Source organism: Oryctolagus cuniculus, chromosome 2, assembly GCF_964237555.1.
Source record: "Oryctolagus cuniculus chromosome 2, mOryCun1.1, whole genome shotgun sequence".
Taxonomy (NCBI): Eukaryota; Metazoa; Chordata; class Mammalia; order Lagomorpha; family Leporidae; genus Oryctolagus; species Oryctolagus cuniculus.
Window position 1 is genome coordinate 109,321,436 of NC_091433.1, and position 17,628 is coordinate 109,339,063.

Genomic DNA, 17,628 nt, shown 5'->3' on the forward strand with positions numbered 1-17,628 from the left:
GCCCCTTAGGGCACCCCCATCTGGTTAGCTCAGTGCCTTGGTTTGGGTCCTGCTCTGCTTCATTACCTGAGGCAAGAATTTGACCTAGTGATTGGGTCACCGCTTGGGCTGCCTAAGTGGGTGGCTGGTTCCCAAGCACTTGAACCACCATCTGCTGCCTCCCAGCGTGCAGATTAGCTGGAAGCTGGGTCAGAAATAGAGGTACCAGGACTCAAACCAAAATTCCAATACGGGGCGCAGGTTTCCCAAGCAGCAGTTTAACACTTTGCCGAATGCCTATCTATCTATCTATCTATCTATTTATTTATTTTTAAATAATCACCTTGCTTATCTTTTTATTTATTTATTTTTATTTGAAAGGCAGAGTTACACAGAGAGAGAAGGAGAGGCAGAGAGAGAGAGAGAGAGAGAGAGAAAGAGAGAGAGGTCCTCCATCTGATGGTTCATTCCCCAATTGGCCACAACGGCCAAAGCTGTGCTGATTGGAAGCCAGGAGCTAGGAGCTTCTTCCGGGTCTCCCACGCGGGTACAGGGTCCAAGCACTTAGGCCATGTTCTACTGCTTTCCCAGGCCATAGCAGAGAGCTGGATTAGAAGAGGAGGAAAAGATCTAACTATGACTTGGTTCCTATTGTCCTAATTTCCTCTCTATTCCCACCCCAACCCCTTCCCCACCACTGCCACCACCAGCCCCTTACTAGTCACTATTCTGATTGAGGTTTGCTTTTTTGTTTTTTTAAGGTTTATTTGATTATTTGAAAGTCGGGGGGGGGGGGAGATCTTCCATCCGCTGGTTCACTCCCCAAGTGGCCATAATGTCTGAAGCAGGACAGGTCTGAAGCTAGGAACCAGGAGCTTCTTCCTGGTCTCCCATGAGGGTACAGGGACCCAAGCACTTGGGCCATCCTCTACTGCTTTCCCTGGCATGTTAGCAGACAGCTGGATCGGAAGTGGAGCAGGCAGAGCTCAAACTGGCTCCTAACAGGATGCTGGTACTGCAGGTGGCAACTTAACCCACTGTGCCACAGCAGTGGCCCCCGTGTGGCAGTTGTATTTCTAGTTTTAAAAAAAATCTCTATACTGCCTCCCATAGTAGCTGTACTAATTTGGATTCCCACTAACATTGTACAAGAGTTCTCCTTTCTCCATATCCTCCACAGCACTTATTACTTTCTTTTTTGAAAGATTTATTGCCAGCACCGCAGCTCAATAAGCTAATCCTCTGCCTGTGGTGCTGGCACACCGGGTTCTAGTCCCAGTCAGGGCGCCGGATTCTGTCCCGGTTGCTCCTCTTCCAGGCCAGCTCTCTGCTCTAGCCAGGGAGTGCAGTGGAGGATGGCCCAAGTGCTTGGGCCCTGCACCCGCATGGGAGACCAGGAGAAGCACCTGGCTCCTGGCTTCAGATTGGTGCGGTGCGCCAGCCGCAGCGTGCCGGCCGTGGCAGCCATTGGAGGGTGAACCAATGGTAAAGGAAGACCTTTCTCTCTGTCTCTCTCTCTCTCTCTCACTGTCCACTCTGCCTGTCCAAAAAAAAAAAAAAAAAAAAAAAAAAAAAAAAAAAAAAAGATTTATTTATTTATTTGAAAGAGAGAGAGAGAGAGCAAGAGACAGAGATATCTTCCATCCACTGGTTCACTCCCAAAATGGCCACAATGGCCAAAGCTGGGCCAGGCCAAAGCCAGGAACCAGGAGCTTCGTCCAGGTCTCCATATGGGTGGCAGTGGCCCAAATACTTGGGCCATCTTCTGCTGCTTTTCCTAGGCCATTAGCAGAGAGATGGATCAGAAGTGGAGCAGCCGGGACAGGAAATGCCAGTATTGCAGGCGGGGACTTTACCTGCTGTGCCACAATGCCAGTCCTATTACTTTCTTTTTGATAGTAGCCGTTCTAATAGGGATGAGGTGATAGTGCCTTGTGATTTTGATTTGCGTTTTCCTAATGGCTGGTGATGCTGAGCATTTTTTCGTGTATTTATTAGCCGCTAGTATTTCTTCTTTTGAGAATTATCTATTCAGATCCTTTGCTCATTTCTTAGCTGTATTTTTTGTTGTTGAGTTCTTTGATTTCTGGTATATATTCTGTATATTAACCTTTTGTCACCTAAGCAACTTGTAAATATTTTCTCCCCATCTGATGCTGCCTCCCAGGATGCATTAGGATGGAGCTGGATCGGAAGCAGAAGTGCCGGGACTTGAACAGGCACTGAAGTATGGGATGCAAGCATCCCAAGCAGTGACCCACCTGCTATTCCACAATTCCCACCCCCTAAATGTCATTTCTTAAACATCTTTTTAATGGACCAAGATTCCTGTGGTAGGAGCAGATGTTTGGCCTAGCAGTAAGACACCTATTAGAATACCTGTGTCCCATATCAGAGTGCCTGTGTTTGATTTCTAGCTCTGGCCCTTGACTCCAGCTAATGCAGACCCTGGGAGGCAAAGGTGAGGACTGAAGTGGTAGGCTCTTGCTGCCCACATGGGAGACCTGGGTTGAGTTTTTCAGATCCTAGCTTCAGCCCAGCTGGGCTGTTGCAGGCATTTGGAAAGTGAACTAGTGGATGGATGCTCTCTTTCTTTCTGTTTCTCTTGGTCTCTCAGATAAATATATTAATAATAATAGTAATAATAAGCCTGTGGCATTTAATAAAGCATTTAATTCAATAAATGATAGGGCTAAGAACATGTTAATGAAGGCATTATTTGTTAGAGTAAGTTGAAATATAAGAGCCCAGGTGATGAACTCTAGAGCGTTGTGTTTTTACTCAGTGACCTCACTTATTTACACTCATGAAGGATGAATAAATCTAAATTAGCAAACAAATAATAGAAAGTTTAAATACGCAAAGCTTATTGCTTTAAGGATGAGAGCTTCTCCAGCAGTATTGGCTTGAAGAGTGTTTAGGAGAACTGCTTGAGTAGTTTATTTTTCACCTTGTGAATTATTTATCTTTTAATGGTTGTTACTAAAATTTTTTTATTTGACAGGCAGAGTTAGACAGTGAGAGAGACAGAGAGACAGAGAGAAAGGTCTTCCTTCCGCTGGTTCACCCCCCCCCCCCCCAAATAGCCGCTACGGACGGCGCTGTGGTGATCCAAAGCAAGGTGCTTCCTCCTGGTCTCCCACATGGGTGCAGGAGCTCAAACACTTGGGCCTTCCTTCCACTGCCCTCCCGGGCCACAGCGGAGAGCTGGACTGGAAGAGGAGCAACCGGGACTAGAACCTGGTGCCCATAAGGGATTGCCGGCGCCGCAGGCAGAGGATTAACCAAGTGAGCCACAGCGCCGGCCCCGTTAATAAAATATTTGAAGAACATTTAGAAGTAGCTTGGATATTGAAAACATTTCTCAACAAATTTTTTGTTTGTATTATTATTGTCTCTATGAATAGTTATCCTTTATTCATTATTTGGTGGAAAATTGAGCTTAGTTTTTGTCTTAATTATAAAAATTACTATATTGAAGAGATTTTTAATGTCTTATTTTCCTCTTCAAATTAAAAATAATTGAACTCCTTCCTAGACAGAGGGAAGCATAGTTGGCTGAATTCCAGTGAGCTTCTCAGTTCTAAAGGCTTCTTAGGATCTGTCTTCAAGAGAAAGAATGAATGCTACTATATCAGGGTGAATTTTCTGCTGTCGAAAGGAAGAATGTCAGGAATGGAAAACTTCCGAAATATAAGAGCTAGGATTTACCTAAAACTGAATAGACTAAATTTGCAGGTGGAAATTCTGCCTGACTTAGAAAAGAATATTTGTAGGAAATAGATATCCAATTAGAATGTGGAATGTTGGGTGTATTCAATAACTAGAAAACCATTTGAGGAAGAGGTGGGCAGCAGCTATTTATGAATAGAGATTGTATTTCCAATTCAGGAAAGACATGAGAAACTTAATAAGGATGAGACAATGGGGCCGACGCTGTGGCGTAATAGATTAATCTTCTGCCTGTGGCGCTGGCATTCCATATGGGTGCTGGTCCTAGTCCTGGCTGCTCCTCTTTCAATCCAGCTCTCTGCTATGGCCTAGGAAAGCAGTAAAGATGGTTTAAATGCTTGGACCCCTGCACCCACGTGAGAGACTGGGAGCTCCTGGCTCCTGGCTTCAGATCAGCGCAGCTCTGGCCATTGCGGCCATTTGGGGGGGAACCAATGGAAGGAAGACCTTTCTCTCCATCTGTCCTTCTCACTGTCTGTAACTCTACCTCTCAAATAAATAAATAAAATCTTTAAAAAAAAGATGAGACAAAAGAGTACTAGGTCCTTTGGGTGGGTAGAATGTCCTGAAATGAAGAAATCACCAACCTCAGATAGGTACATGACCTCTATGCATTTGTGGAATAACTGTCAAATAAATCAAAACACTAGATAGCATGTTTTCACTTGAGCCAGTTATAATTTTATTTTTAAGAGTAAGATTAGCATTATTTTTTATCATGATAAAAATAATACATGTTTAATTATAAGAATTTCAGGGCCGGCGCCGCGGCTCACTAGGCTAATCCTCCGCCTAGCGGCGCCGGCACACCGGGTTCTAGTCCCGGTCGGGGCGCCGGATTCTGTCCCGGTTGCCCCTCTTCCAGGCCAGCTCTCTGCTGTGGCCAGGAGTGCAGTAGAGGATGGCCCAGGTGCTTGGGCCCTGCACCCCATGGGAGACCAGGAAAAGCACCTGGCTCCTGGCTCCTGCCATCGGATCAGCGCGGTGCCCCGGCTGCAGCGCGCCGGCCGCGGCGGCCATTGGAGGGTGAACCAACGGCAAAGGAAGACCTTTCTGTCTGTCTCTCTCTCTCACTGTCCACTCTGCCTGTCAAAAAAAAAAAAAAAAAAAAAAGAATTTCAGTCTATATAGGAAAGTATAATGAAAAATAACATCTATCACAATCATACCTTGACACCTAGACATAATCTATCTTCTTCTGTTTATATATTGTTTTGTCTATATCTAGGATGCGTATATATACACTTTCAGGAGAATGTGTCATACTAGATACTTGTTTTGCCGGGTGAATTTTTATTCTTAATTTAGTATGGAAATCTTCACGTGTTATTCAAAATACACCCATGTCTTTTTAGAGTCTACATAGTTAAAACATTGAAAATTATTTGTTTAAAATTATACATTAGCTTATATTGCAAACTTTAGAATCCGTTAATGCTTCATGAGCTTAAATGTCATTACCAGAGACATCCTAGACAAGAACCTTGGTGTAAAAAATAAATGGAGAACAGTAAAACCAGAAAATTCAAATTCAAACTCTAGCAGGCATTATCAGGGCAAATTTTATTTTAATATAATGAGGACATGGTTGGCGAATTTAAAAATACATTTATTAAGTTACTATGCTAATTTTTAGCAAAGAGCTTTACTGCTTTGCATAAAAACTTATCAGCCTTTAGGAACTTACAGTGCAGTCATATTCTAAATATAGGTCTACAGGTAGATACACCTTAAGACTGGGAAAGTTCAATGTCATAAAATTGACTCAACCATATTTTCTGGGTTGGATTGAAATAAACTATTTAAAGCAGTTCAGAGGAGAAATTAGTATATTATGATTGAGATAACTTGGGAAAACTTTTATTTCAACCATTCTTTTTTTTTTTTAAAGATTTATTTTATTTATTTGAAAGTCAGAGTTACACAGAGAGAGGAGAGGCAGAGAGAGAGAAAGGTCTTCTGTCTGCTGTTTCACTCCCCAGATGGCTGCAACTGCCGGAGCTGCGCCAATCCGAAGCCAGGAGCCAAGTCATTTTTCCGGGTCTCCCATGCGGGTGCAGGGGCCCAAGGACTTGGGCCACCTTCTACTGCTTTCCCAGGCCATAGCAGAGAACTGGATCAAAAGTGGAGCAGCTGGGTCTCGAACCAGCACCCATATGGGATGCTGGCACTTTAGGCCAGAGCATTAACCCACTGCACCACAGCGCCGGCCCCATCAACCATTCTTATCACTTCTATATTTCCATCTTTAGAATTACAATTGGTATTAAAATTTTATTACCATTTGTGGGGCATAGTTTGAAAAAATATAGTCAATTAATATTTTATGCAAAATAGTGCATAATTTAAAGGAATGCTGTATTTCATGGTAGATTCTTTTACCATTAAATGTAGGTCAACATAAGAGGTAGGTTATTTTCTTCTTAAAAATATTTACTACCTTCATGTTTGTAAGTGTCTTGTTTTTTTTTCATATGCTCTCCTTTCAGTTAAATCAGTTTAAACATCTTTAATATAAGTAACATGTACTGTTTTGCTTGATTTTTAGATTGAACTCATTTGCCAGCAAAATAACATAATAGTATTGGAAGATACTATAAAAAAGCTTAGATCTGTAAGTACATTTTTTTAAAAGTGAATGTTAAAGAATCATTTGTATCTGGTTAGTAAGCTACAAAAATTACATGTATGTTTTGTCTCTCATACCTTTTGTTTTCTTAAATCAGTACTCACAGCTCAGGCTGTCTGTCAGACTGATGCTTTTCATGCTCCATTTCATCACTACTTTCTTTCCTGGAAGGAAAGAACAATTTTTGTTTGGTTTTATTAATGCATTTAGCTGTTTCTTGATTTAAAATAATGACCCTGAAAGAGCTAATTCTCAAAATGTAAGGTGTATTTGCCTACACATGAACTTTCATTGCCCTTAGTAATATTTTAAAGCCATTAATTTTTGTTACTTAATTCCAAGTAATGCATTTTATTTATCCAGCAACTTGAAATGAAAACTATTGTACTTAAACATTTCAGTCTTATCATTTAAAATACTTAAAACACTTTTTGAAAGAATCTGTAGTTTTCTTCCATATTGGTAACAGAGTTGTTCAAGAAATGTTTCTAAACATATCAAATTTGGTTGAAATTCATGGGAATGCACTTGAAAGTGCATGTGTAAGTAAGGAATACCCAGTATTTCATTCATTCATTCATTCATTGAACAATAATTGAATAGAATTTACACATTTTAACAGATGCTTTAATAATAGCACACAAGTTTTCCTAAAACAAATTAATTCCATTTCTGGGATTTGGAATCTGTTGGCAGATATTTCTGGGCAATCAATGTTTTTTAACCATTTTTTCTTAAAAATTATTCAGTGGATTTAGGGATGCTTTCAATTAAATAAAAATATAGCACATCCAGAAATGCTGGAAAGGAAAGGCATCTAACTGCTTTTCAAAAACTAATTATGGGGTATTTTTTTTTAATTTTTTTTTTTTTTTTTGACAGGCAGAGCTAGACAGTGAGAGAGAGAGACAGAGAGAAAGGTCTTCTTTTTTCCGTTGGTTCACCCCCGAAGTGGCCGCCACGGCCAGCACGTTGCGACCTGTGTGCTGCGCCAATCCAAAGCCAGGAGCCAGGTGCTTCCTCCTGGTCTCCCATGCGCGTGCAGGGCCCAAGCACTTGGGCCATCCTCCACTGCCTTCCCAGGCCACAGCAGAGAGCTGGCCTGGAAGAGGAACAACTGGGACAGAACCCGGCGCCCCGACTGGAACTAGAACCCGGAGTGCTGGTGCCGCAGATGGAGGATTAGCCTAGTGAGCCGTGGCGCTGGCCAAGGTATTTTTAAATTTTTCTATCTTTAAAGTACCAAATTTAATGTATTTTTTAAAGATTTATTTTATTTATCTGAAAAGCAAAGTTACAGAGAAAGAGGTCTTTCATCCTCTGATCCACTCCCCAAATGCCCACCACAGCTGTGGCTGGACCAAGCCAAAGCCAGGAGCCAAGAGTTTCTTCTGAGTTTCCCATATGGGTGCAGGAGCTCAAGCACTTGGGTCATCCCTTGCTGCTTTCCCAGGTACATTAGCAGAGAGGTGGATCAGAGGTGGAGCAGCCGGGACTTGAACTCACCCCCAAATGGGATGTCAGCACTGTAGGCAGCAGCCTAACCAGCTATGCCACAGCACTACCACTCCCAAATTTAATATTTTTAAGGATACCATTAAAAATTAAAGCTTTCATTTAGAAAAGGACACTATAGTTTAGCTTAAAATAATGACCTGATTTTTTTCTTCTTTGGGAAGATAATTTTAGAGACTGAAAAAGCACAAAATAAATCTCCTTCCAGACTTGATTCCTTTGTCAAGACTTTAGAAGCAGACAGAGATTACTACAGGAGTGAAGCACAAAATTTGAGAAAGATGATCAGAAGTAGATCTAAAAGTCCGAGACGCCCATCACCATCTTCCCGGGTAGGTTTTAGAAACTTATAAATACTTTGGAGTTTGTTGTTCACATACTACTCTTATTCTTTGATTTACCTAATCTGGAAATAATTCATTTTAATTTGATATGAGTTGAGGTTTGGAGAGCGAGGTCTCTGATGGCTGTAGTAGACTACCTGTAATTAGTTCTTTATCCTCAGCATAGTTAATAGTTGGGAGGTAAATCAGATAATGCGGAGCAATTTAGGATGAAGCTGTTTAAAAGAGATGATTTTGTGGCTTTGTCTTTATCACTTCCTTTCTTTATATCATCATGTTTGCTTGGTAGAGATGTGTATTGCTATCGGTAGCACCTTTTTATTAGTGCCCTATGTCAAAGAAGCATTTCAAATGTCTTATATAATAATTGCAGGGTGCAAATTGTGATGTAGAGCTTTTGAAGTCAACAACAAGAGATCGTGAAGAACTTAAATGCATGCTGGAAAAATATGAGCGTCATTTGGCAGAAATTCAGGGTAATGTCAAAGTTCTTACCTCTGAGAGAGACAAGACCTTCCTTCTTTATGAACAAGTAAGCTTACTTATGAGTAAGAAAATTATGTAAGTAATAATCCTAGAGATATGGAATCCTTTTTAAGCTCCATTAGAGTTCTTAAACCTGTCAGTCAAATTAATATAACATTTGGGGATTGCTTTTGTTCTTAAGATGCTCTTAATGACATGTAATATGTTTACAATATAGTGAATGTATGAGTACACACATGTATTTCCATACCTCCACAAAGATCATATACATGTATAAATATAATCTAATTTTCAGAATGACAAATGGGAAAGTGTTAAATGATAGGGCATTGTGATTTCAAGGTGAAACAGTAAGGGTTTGGGAATTAAAAAAACACATACCCGGGCCTGCATTGTGGCGCAGTGGTTTAAGCTGCCGCCTGTGACACTGATATCCCATATGAGCACCTTTTTGAGTTCCAGCTGCTGTCATATGAGCACCAGTTTGAGTCCCAGCTGTTCCACTTCCAATCCAACTCCATTAGTTGCCAAGACTTGGGAATGACATTTGCATTTTTTTAATAGAGAAAGATTGAAACACTATGTTTTTTTTTTTAAAGATTTATTTATTTATTTGAAAGAGTTACATGGAGAAAGAAGGAGAGGCATTGAGAGAGAGAGAGAGAGAGAGAGAGAGAGAGAGAGGTCTACCATCTGCTGGTTCACTCCTCAACTGACTTCAGCGGCTGGAGCTGGGCCGATCCAAAGCCAGGAGCCAGGAGCTTCTTCTGAGTCTTCCATGTGGGTGCAGGGGCCCAAGGACTTGGGCCATCTTCTACTGCTTTCCCAGGTCATAGCAGAGAGCTGGGTTGGAAGTGAAGCAGCGAGACTCGAACCAGCACCCATATGGAATGCTGGCACTGCAGGCAGTGGCTTTACCCACTTACAGCGCCGGCCCCCAAAACATGTTGATATTCATCAAAACAATAGTCTCTTTCAATTGTATTGAATTCAAATTTATGCTTTAAAATATATTAATAGAATATGTTAAATAAATAAATTTCTTAGTGAAACATTTTCTGGTGCACTGACTCCGAGTTAATTTTATTTTAAATTTTTGGCCAAGATATTATAAAGTGAATTTCTACTTAAATACATTCGTTTTATTTATATAGACTCATTTAAAAATAAAAATACCATTACTCTTCTACATGCATATTTATATAAGTTTGCCTTTTAACAGGGTAAATATAAGATAGCTACATTTATGTTTGTCTTAAGGCTTATGAAACTGAATTCTTCTATGTATTTAAATAATAGGCACAAGAGGAAATAGCCCGACTTCGACGAGAAATGATGAAAAGCTGTAAATCTCCTAAATCCACAACAGCGCATGCTATTCTACGGCGAGTAGAGACTGAAAGAGATGTAGCCTTCACAGATTTACGAAGAATGACCACAGAACGAGATAGTCTGAGGGAAAGGCTAAAGGTATGAAAGCATCTTACCTGTATTAATATATATGAAGCACAGGTGCACTGTCATTGAAAGGATTTGTTTTGTTTTTGTTTTGTAAACAGATTGCCCAGGAGACAGCATTTAATGAGAAGGCTCACCTGGAACAAAGGATAGAGGAGCTGGAGTGCACAGTTCATAATGTAAAAAAATTGCTCTGACCCTAACCTATTTTTTCAAGATTTTATTTATTTATTTGATAGGTATAGTTACAGACAAATGGTTCACTCCCCAAAATGTAGCATTTTGTTATAATGAAGAAAAAACACTAGAAAAAGAAACATTTTTTTCTTTTTCTTTCTTTCTTTCTTTTTTCTTTTTTTCTTTTTTTTTTTTTTTTTTTTTTTTTTTTGAAAAGCAGAGTTAGATAGTGAGAGCAAGAGAGACAGAGAGAAAGGTCTTCCTTCTGTTGGTTCATCCCCAAAATGGTCGCTATGGCTGACGCTGTGCCAATCTGAAGCCAGGAGCCAGGTGCTTCCTCCTGGTCTCCCATGCGGGTACAGGGCCCAGGCACTTGGGCCATCCTCCACTGCCCTCCCGGGCCACAGCAGAGAGCTGGCCTGGAAGAGGAGCAACTGAGGACAGAACCCGGCGCCCCGACCGGGACAGAACCCAGCACCGCAGGCAAAGGATTAGCCTAGTGAGCCGCGGTGCCGGCCACTTTTCTTTTTTTTTAAGATTTATTTTCATTTATTTGAAAGAAATAGAGAGAGACAAAGAGGGAGAGTGGGAGGGAGGGAGGGGTGGAGAGAGAGAGAGAGAGAGAGAGAGAGAGAGAGAGAGAGATATTTTGCATCCACTTCCATTATTCTCAGATGCTGCAATGGAAGGGGCTGGGCTAGGCAGAAGCCAAGAGCCTCCTCCAGGTCTCCCATGTAGGTGTAGGGTCTAAGCACTTAGACCACATCCTCACTTCTTTTCCCAGGCAATTAGCAGGGAGCTGGATCAGAAGTGGAACATCCAGGACTGGAACTGGCACCCATGAGGGATGCTGGTATTGTAGGCACTGGCTTAACCTGCTATACCACAATGCTGGCCCATAATTTTTATTTTCATACTCTCATTTTATATGTGTAGGCTATTAACATTGGACAACAATTAAGAAATCCTTTTGCAGATAGGACTCGTATGCTATAGTTTAGTTGAACAAGATCGAAAAATACAGACTGATATACTATAATGTGCTTTATAGAAAAGAATTTAAGTGGCTTGTTCTTGTTTCTACTACGTAATACCTTGTCCATAAAACCTTCCATTCAGGTCTAACTGATCATCTCATCCTGTAAATCTTGACATAAACCAGTTTGCACAGAGGGAATGTGTCTCTTCAGGAGCATACCTAAGGCATTTTAGTGATGGCAGTAACCTTGTCATTCTACTTAATATAGCTTGATGATGAACGTATGGAGCAAATGTCAAATATGACTTTGATGAAGGAAACCATAACTACTGTGGAAAAAGAAATGAAATCACTAGCAAGAAAGGCAATGGATACTGAAAGTGAACTTGGCAGACAAAAAGCAGAGAATAATTCTTTGAGGTAAACTAAATGACCTTTAAACAACTAACAGTTCACTCTATAGGTAATAACTCTGATTTTTGTTGTATATTTTATAATGAAAATTAAATTGCTGTTGACTTTAATTTCTGAGAGGACTGTTTTGAAGTTTTAGAACCCTCAACACACATTGAACGATGTCACCAAAATCAGTCAGACTGGTAATGCCACACGTAGCTAAAAGTTATACTTGCAGTAATTTTAACCTTCCTTTGCAAAAGCCTTGAAGTTTAACCAAAATAATTAAAAAAAAAAAGACTTATTTATTTGAAAGAGTTACAGAGAGTAGGGAGAAACAGAGAAGTCTCCCATCTGCTGGTTCACTCCTAAGATGGCCACAAATGGCTAGGGCTGGGCCAGACCAAAGCCAGAATCCACGTGGGTAGCAGGGGCCCAAGCACGTGGGCCATGCTTTGCTGCTTTTCCCGAACCATTAGCAGGGAGACTGACTGAAGTGGAGTAGCCGGGACAGGAATTGGCTCCCATATGGGGTGCCAGCCATTGCAGGTGGAGGCTTTATACACTATGCCACAATGCCAGCCCCCAAAATAACTTTTACGAAGCCCTCTGAGTAAACAGCATATTTGGCTTTGGTATTTGGTTGTTTAATGTACCTTTATAACTTAAATTCTGTTCTGGGATATTAACAGAATAAGAAAGCACAGATGGGACAGTAGCTTAGAAAAAGGGTACTTTAGCTTATAATTAAAAGTCTTAGAGAAAAAGGATGGAGCTTCTGTTAATTGAATGCCAAGTATTGTTCTTAGCCATTTCTATATACTTGGTATACTAGCTGAAGAAATACCAAAGATGCCTACAGATGATAAGTATGGGAGAATACATTTTTGAAGATCTCTGCATTCCTAGTTTTACTTTAGATCTGTTAATATGAGAAATAGAGGTTCTAAAAGTTGAGCATATCTGAATTTCAGTGCATTGGTGGATATTGGAAAGAGTTCATATGCTTTAGAAGTATATTATTAAATTTACAGATAATACTTGGTTTGCATACAAACTCCCAAAGTCTCTCTTTGATCTTCTCATAGTACATAGGTTAGAATCAGTTGTCAGGACAGATGGTTACTCAAACTCATTCCTTTCACTTATTTTAAAATTTCCTGCTTATAAGAGTGTTTTAAGCCTGGGAAAAATTAAGCAAATTATAAAACATATGACAACAAAGAAAACCTTGGAATACAAAAAAAAGTAGGGAGAGAATTTAAATTACTCATGATTCCATAATCTGGGGAGAATTGAGATCACCCTTATATAGTTTTATATTTGGTCAATTTCATTTAATTATTTGCCATAAGCATTTCTCCATGTCATTACAATCTCTTTAAAGGCATTCTAGTAGTCTTTAAAAATATTCTAATGGATAGATATGTTATAATTTAGGGTTTTGTATATAAATTTGTCTTAACAGTTTCATTGAAGTATAATCAGTGCACACACAGTACACTGGACATACTTCATGTGTTCAGCTAGTAAGTTTGGGCATATATATGCACCTGTAAAACCATCACCACAATCAATTTAGTGAGCATATTCTCTACTATTCTCAGAAGTGTCCTTATGTTCCTCTGTTATCTCTCCCCCGCCTGTCGTTGCCAGACAATTGGTGATTTGCTTTCTGTCAGAGATTTGTTTGGATTTTTAAAATTTTAAGAGAGTGAAAACATACAGTATGTATGCTTTTGTGGGGCTGTGTACCTTCATCATAATTACTTTGAAATTTTTTCTTGCTGTTGTGTGTAATCAGTATTTCATTCTTTTTGATTACTGACTAGTATTCTATTATATAGATATACCCATAGGCTTTTGGATTGTTTCCCATCTTTGGCCATAACAAATAAAGCTGCTAAGAACATTTCCATACAAGTCTTTGTGTGGACATATGCTTTTATTTCTCTTGGATTAATTCCTAGGAGTATGATGGCTGAGTCATATGATAGATATTTGTGTTTTACTTTTGAAGAAACCATTAAATTGCTTTCAAAAGTGTCTGTACACTTTTATTTTACATTTGCACTAGCAGTGCATGAAGTGTTTCAGTAGTTATCATCCCCAACATTTGTTATGTAGTGCCTTTTTAATTTTAGCCATTCTAATAGGTATATATTCTTGTTTTGATTTGCCTTTCCCTATTGACTAATAATTTTGCACATCTTCATTTTCTTATTTGTCATCCATTTATCTCCTTTAGCTACATGTCTGCTCAAATCTTTTATGTGATTATAATGAGTTGTTTTTATTGGTAAATTGTGGAAGTTCTTTCTATATTCTGTGTATAAGTCTTTGCCATATCTATGTTTGCAGTTATTTTCTCCCGTGAATGCCTTGCCTTTTTATTTTCTTAATAGTGTCTTTTAAAGAGAAAATTTTAAAATTATTTGTTTAATTATTTGAAAGGAAGAGAAAGGTATCTCTTGTCTACTGATTCACTCCCCAAATGTCTTTAGTGAAAACTGGGTCAAGTTGAAGCCAGAGCTGGGAACTCAATCCAGGTCTCCCATGCAGGTGACCCAACTGCTTGAACCTGCTGCTTTCCAGGGTGTACATTAGCAGGATGCTGGAACTGGAAGTAGAACTAGGCAGAAAACCCAGGCATTCCAATATGGAATACAGGTGTATTAACCACCTACCCTCTGTGAATTTTTTGAAGACTCCTTGTATCCACTTCTTTATCCATTTATTTCTTGACATTTGTGCTGTTCCCCTGTCTTGGCTATTGTGAATAATGATGCAATGAATTGGGTCTTTGATATAGTAATTTTATTTCATTTTGATATTTATACCCAGAATTGGGTTTGCTAGATCATATAGTTGCTTTAATTTTTTGAGGAGCGTGCGTACTGTTTTCCATAGTAGCAATACCAAGTTACACTTCTACCAAGTGTGCAAATGTGTTTTCTTTTCTCTGTATCCTTGTCAACACTTATTATCTTTTATCTTCTCAATAAGAAAACTGCCATTCTCACATGTATAAGGATATTTCCCTGATGGTTAGCATTGTTGAGCATCTTTTCATATACTTGTTGGCCACGTGTGAGTCTTCCTAGGAAAAATGTCTGTTTAGGTCCTTTGCCCATTTATTAATTGGGTTATTTGTTGTGGTTTTTGTTGTTCTTTTGCTATTAAGCTGTACGAATTTTTATATACTTTAGATATTAACTTCTTATCAGATACCCAGTTTAAAAATGTTTTCTCCCATTTTGTAAGTTGCCTTTTCTTTTTATTGATTGTTTCCCCGGCTGTGCAGAAACTTTTTATTTTTATGTGGTGCCATTTTTCTTTTTTTTAGGTTTTATTTATTTGAAAGCCAGAGTGAGAGTGACAGTGACAGTGGGACAAAGGAGAAGGAGGAGGTTGGGAAAAGAGAGAGAGAGAGAAAGAAAAATCTTGTATCTGCTGATTTGCTCCCCAAATGCCTGCAACAGGAAGGGCTGGACCAGGCTAAACCCAGAAGACTGGAACATTCAGGTCTCCCACATGGGTGGCAGGAGCCCCTAAGTACTTGAGCTATTGCCTACTACTCCAGGGTGTAGTAGCAGGAATTTGGATTGGAAGCAGAAGTAGAAGTTTGTACCCAGGCACTCCAATATGGGATGTGGGTGTACCAAGCAGTAACTTTACTACTGTACTACAGCACCCATCCCTCTGATGCCATTCTTCTGTTTTCTGCTTTTGTTGCCTGTGCCTTCAGTGTCATATTTAAAAAAATTGTAGCCAATGTCATGGCACTTTCCCCTTTTTTCTTCTGGGAGTTTTATAGTTCTAAGTCTTATATTTAATTTTTAAAATCATTTTGAGTTGACTTTTTGTGTATGATGTAAGATAAGGATCCAGTTTCTTTCTTCCTTTCCCAGGCCATTAGCAGGGAGCTGGATCAGAAGTGGAGCAGGCAGGACACAAACTAGCACCCATATGGGATGCCATTGTCTTAGTTGGTGGCTTTACCTGCTATGCCACAATGACAGCCCTTTAAAAATACCTTTAAAAAGCACCCATTTTTGTTCAGTTAGTAATGTCAAAAGACTACATTAACATAGTTAAATTTCTAGGACTCTCATTTCTTTAGTGACAGACTAAATGGCTGATATCCTTGCTTACAAAAGTATCTTCAACTTGATTGAGCTTATGTTGAGAAATAAAGCCTAAGTTTTTTTACTTTTATCTTTTAATACCATTTTCAATGAAAATCAAGTCCTCTCATTTATTTATTTTTTCCAGTGAGTTTTATATTTTAATATGTTTTCATCTTACTAATTAGCATCCTTTCATTTCAGCTCAAAGAACTCCCTTTAGCATTTCTTGTAAGGCAGGTCTAGTGTGATGAACTCTCTCAGCTTGTGATTGTCTGGGAAAGATTGATCTCTCCATCATTTCTGAAGGACAGTCATGTCAGGTAAAGTATTCTTGGTTAGCAGGTTTTGTTATACTTTCAGCACTTTGAATGTATTATCCAGTTTTCTCCCAGCATGTAAAGTTTTCTGCTGAGAAATCCACTGAGAGCCATATGGAGATTCCCTTTTATAAGAATGTGAGGAAACTACTCTTTGGGCATTCAAGATTTTCCCTTTGTCTTGATTTTATAACAGTTTCATTATATTATGTCTTCAAAAAGTCTTTGATTTGAAACTGATTGGAAACCTTTGAGCTTCATATACTTAGATGTTTATATTTTTCCCCAGATTTGGGAAGCTTTTATCCATTATTTCTTTAAATATGCTTTCTGCCCCTTTTCCTTATATTCCCATAATATGAATATTGGCTCTCTTGACCATAGCCCATAAGTCCTGTGGGTTTTCTGTTTTCCTCTCTGATAATTTTCAGCTGACATTTTTCTGCTTCATCATTGCATTTTTCTTTTCTTTTCTTTTTGGCTGTGCATAATATTTACAAAAATTTCAAAGATTGGGATTCACAAAGAATAGGTCATTTAGAATTAAGTCAGTCTCAGGGACTTACTTACACTAAAGAAGGAGAAAAAGAATTCTTGGGATTATTAAACAGTTTTATGGGAGGGCCTCATTTAGACAGAAAAGCCCAGAATGGAATTAAAAGGTATGATTTTCAAAAGCAATATTCACAGCAAGCAATGATAAGGTACTATTTACTGAAGTCATAATGAGTCCCCAGTGTTCATCATGTAAGAAAATTTTTTTGAAATTCTAAGAAAAGGTTATGAGATCTTAGGTAATTTACTGTTTTCTTTATGCCAGACTTAAAGTGACCAGTAAGTATAGTATTACACATAGGCTGATGGAACTCAAAATAATCCTTATGCTAAGGTGGCTATTTTGGGATGAAATACTCTTGACATCTTACAAAGTTCAGATGTCTTAGAAACAATGAACCTTACACATATGACCAAGCATTTTACCAATTTTACCAGTGCAAGTTTGATGGATATTGCAAATGTGACCTTTGGAAACATTGTCAGTGTCAGCACTGACTTCAGGGTTACTTTTCTCAAACAATGAATCATTGCATTTTTCATTTCATTCATTGTGTTTTTTCAACTCCAGAATTTCTATTTGATTCCTTTTTTAAAAATCATTTCTATCTCTCTGTTGAAAATTTTGTTTTTGTTTTGTGTTGTTTCCTAATTTTGCTAAATTAGCTATGTTCTCTGTGACTTGGCTTTCTTAAAATTATTATTTCAAGTTCTTTATCCAACAGTCCATAGAATCCATTTCTTTGGGATCAGTTACTGGGAAATTCTTGTTTTCCTTTGGTGGTGTCATATTTTTCTGGCTTTTTTTTTCTGTTTGTTGTTGCCTTGTATTAATGTCTGCGCATTTAATGGAATAATCAGTCACTTCTACCAGATGCTTTATGGCCTAGTGTCAGTGGGGAAAGATCTTCAACTACAGGTGAGTGAGTGA

General features: G+C 39.0%; 1 protein-coding gene across 13 annotated transcripts in view; it reads left to right on the plus strand.

Moving 5' to 3' along the window:
- TSGA10 (testis specific 10) overlaps window positions 1–17,628 on the plus strand; it is a 134,318-nt gene that overhangs the window by 23,102 nt on the left and 93,588 nt on the right. For 12 of the 13 annotated variants that reach the window (XM_070068753.1, XM_070068752.1, XM_070068751.1 and 9 more), the window contains 6 exons: window positions 6,260–6,325; window positions 8,020–8,187; window positions 8,573–8,731; window positions 9,985–10,155; window positions 10,245–10,322; window positions 11,568–11,719. In XM_070068753.1, coding sequence (XP_069924854.1) covers window positions 8,137–8,187; window positions 8,573–8,731; window positions 9,985–10,155; window positions 10,245–10,322; window positions 11,568–11,719 — 611 coding nt within the window. In that variant the 5' untranslated portion in view covers window positions 6,260–6,325; window positions 8,020–8,136. The remainder of the gene's footprint in view (window positions 1–6,259; window positions 6,326–8,019; window positions 8,188–8,572; window positions 8,732–9,984; window positions 10,156–10,244; window positions 10,323–11,567; window positions 11,720–17,628) is intronic. The other variant, XM_070068756.1, reaches the window with a different exon arrangement.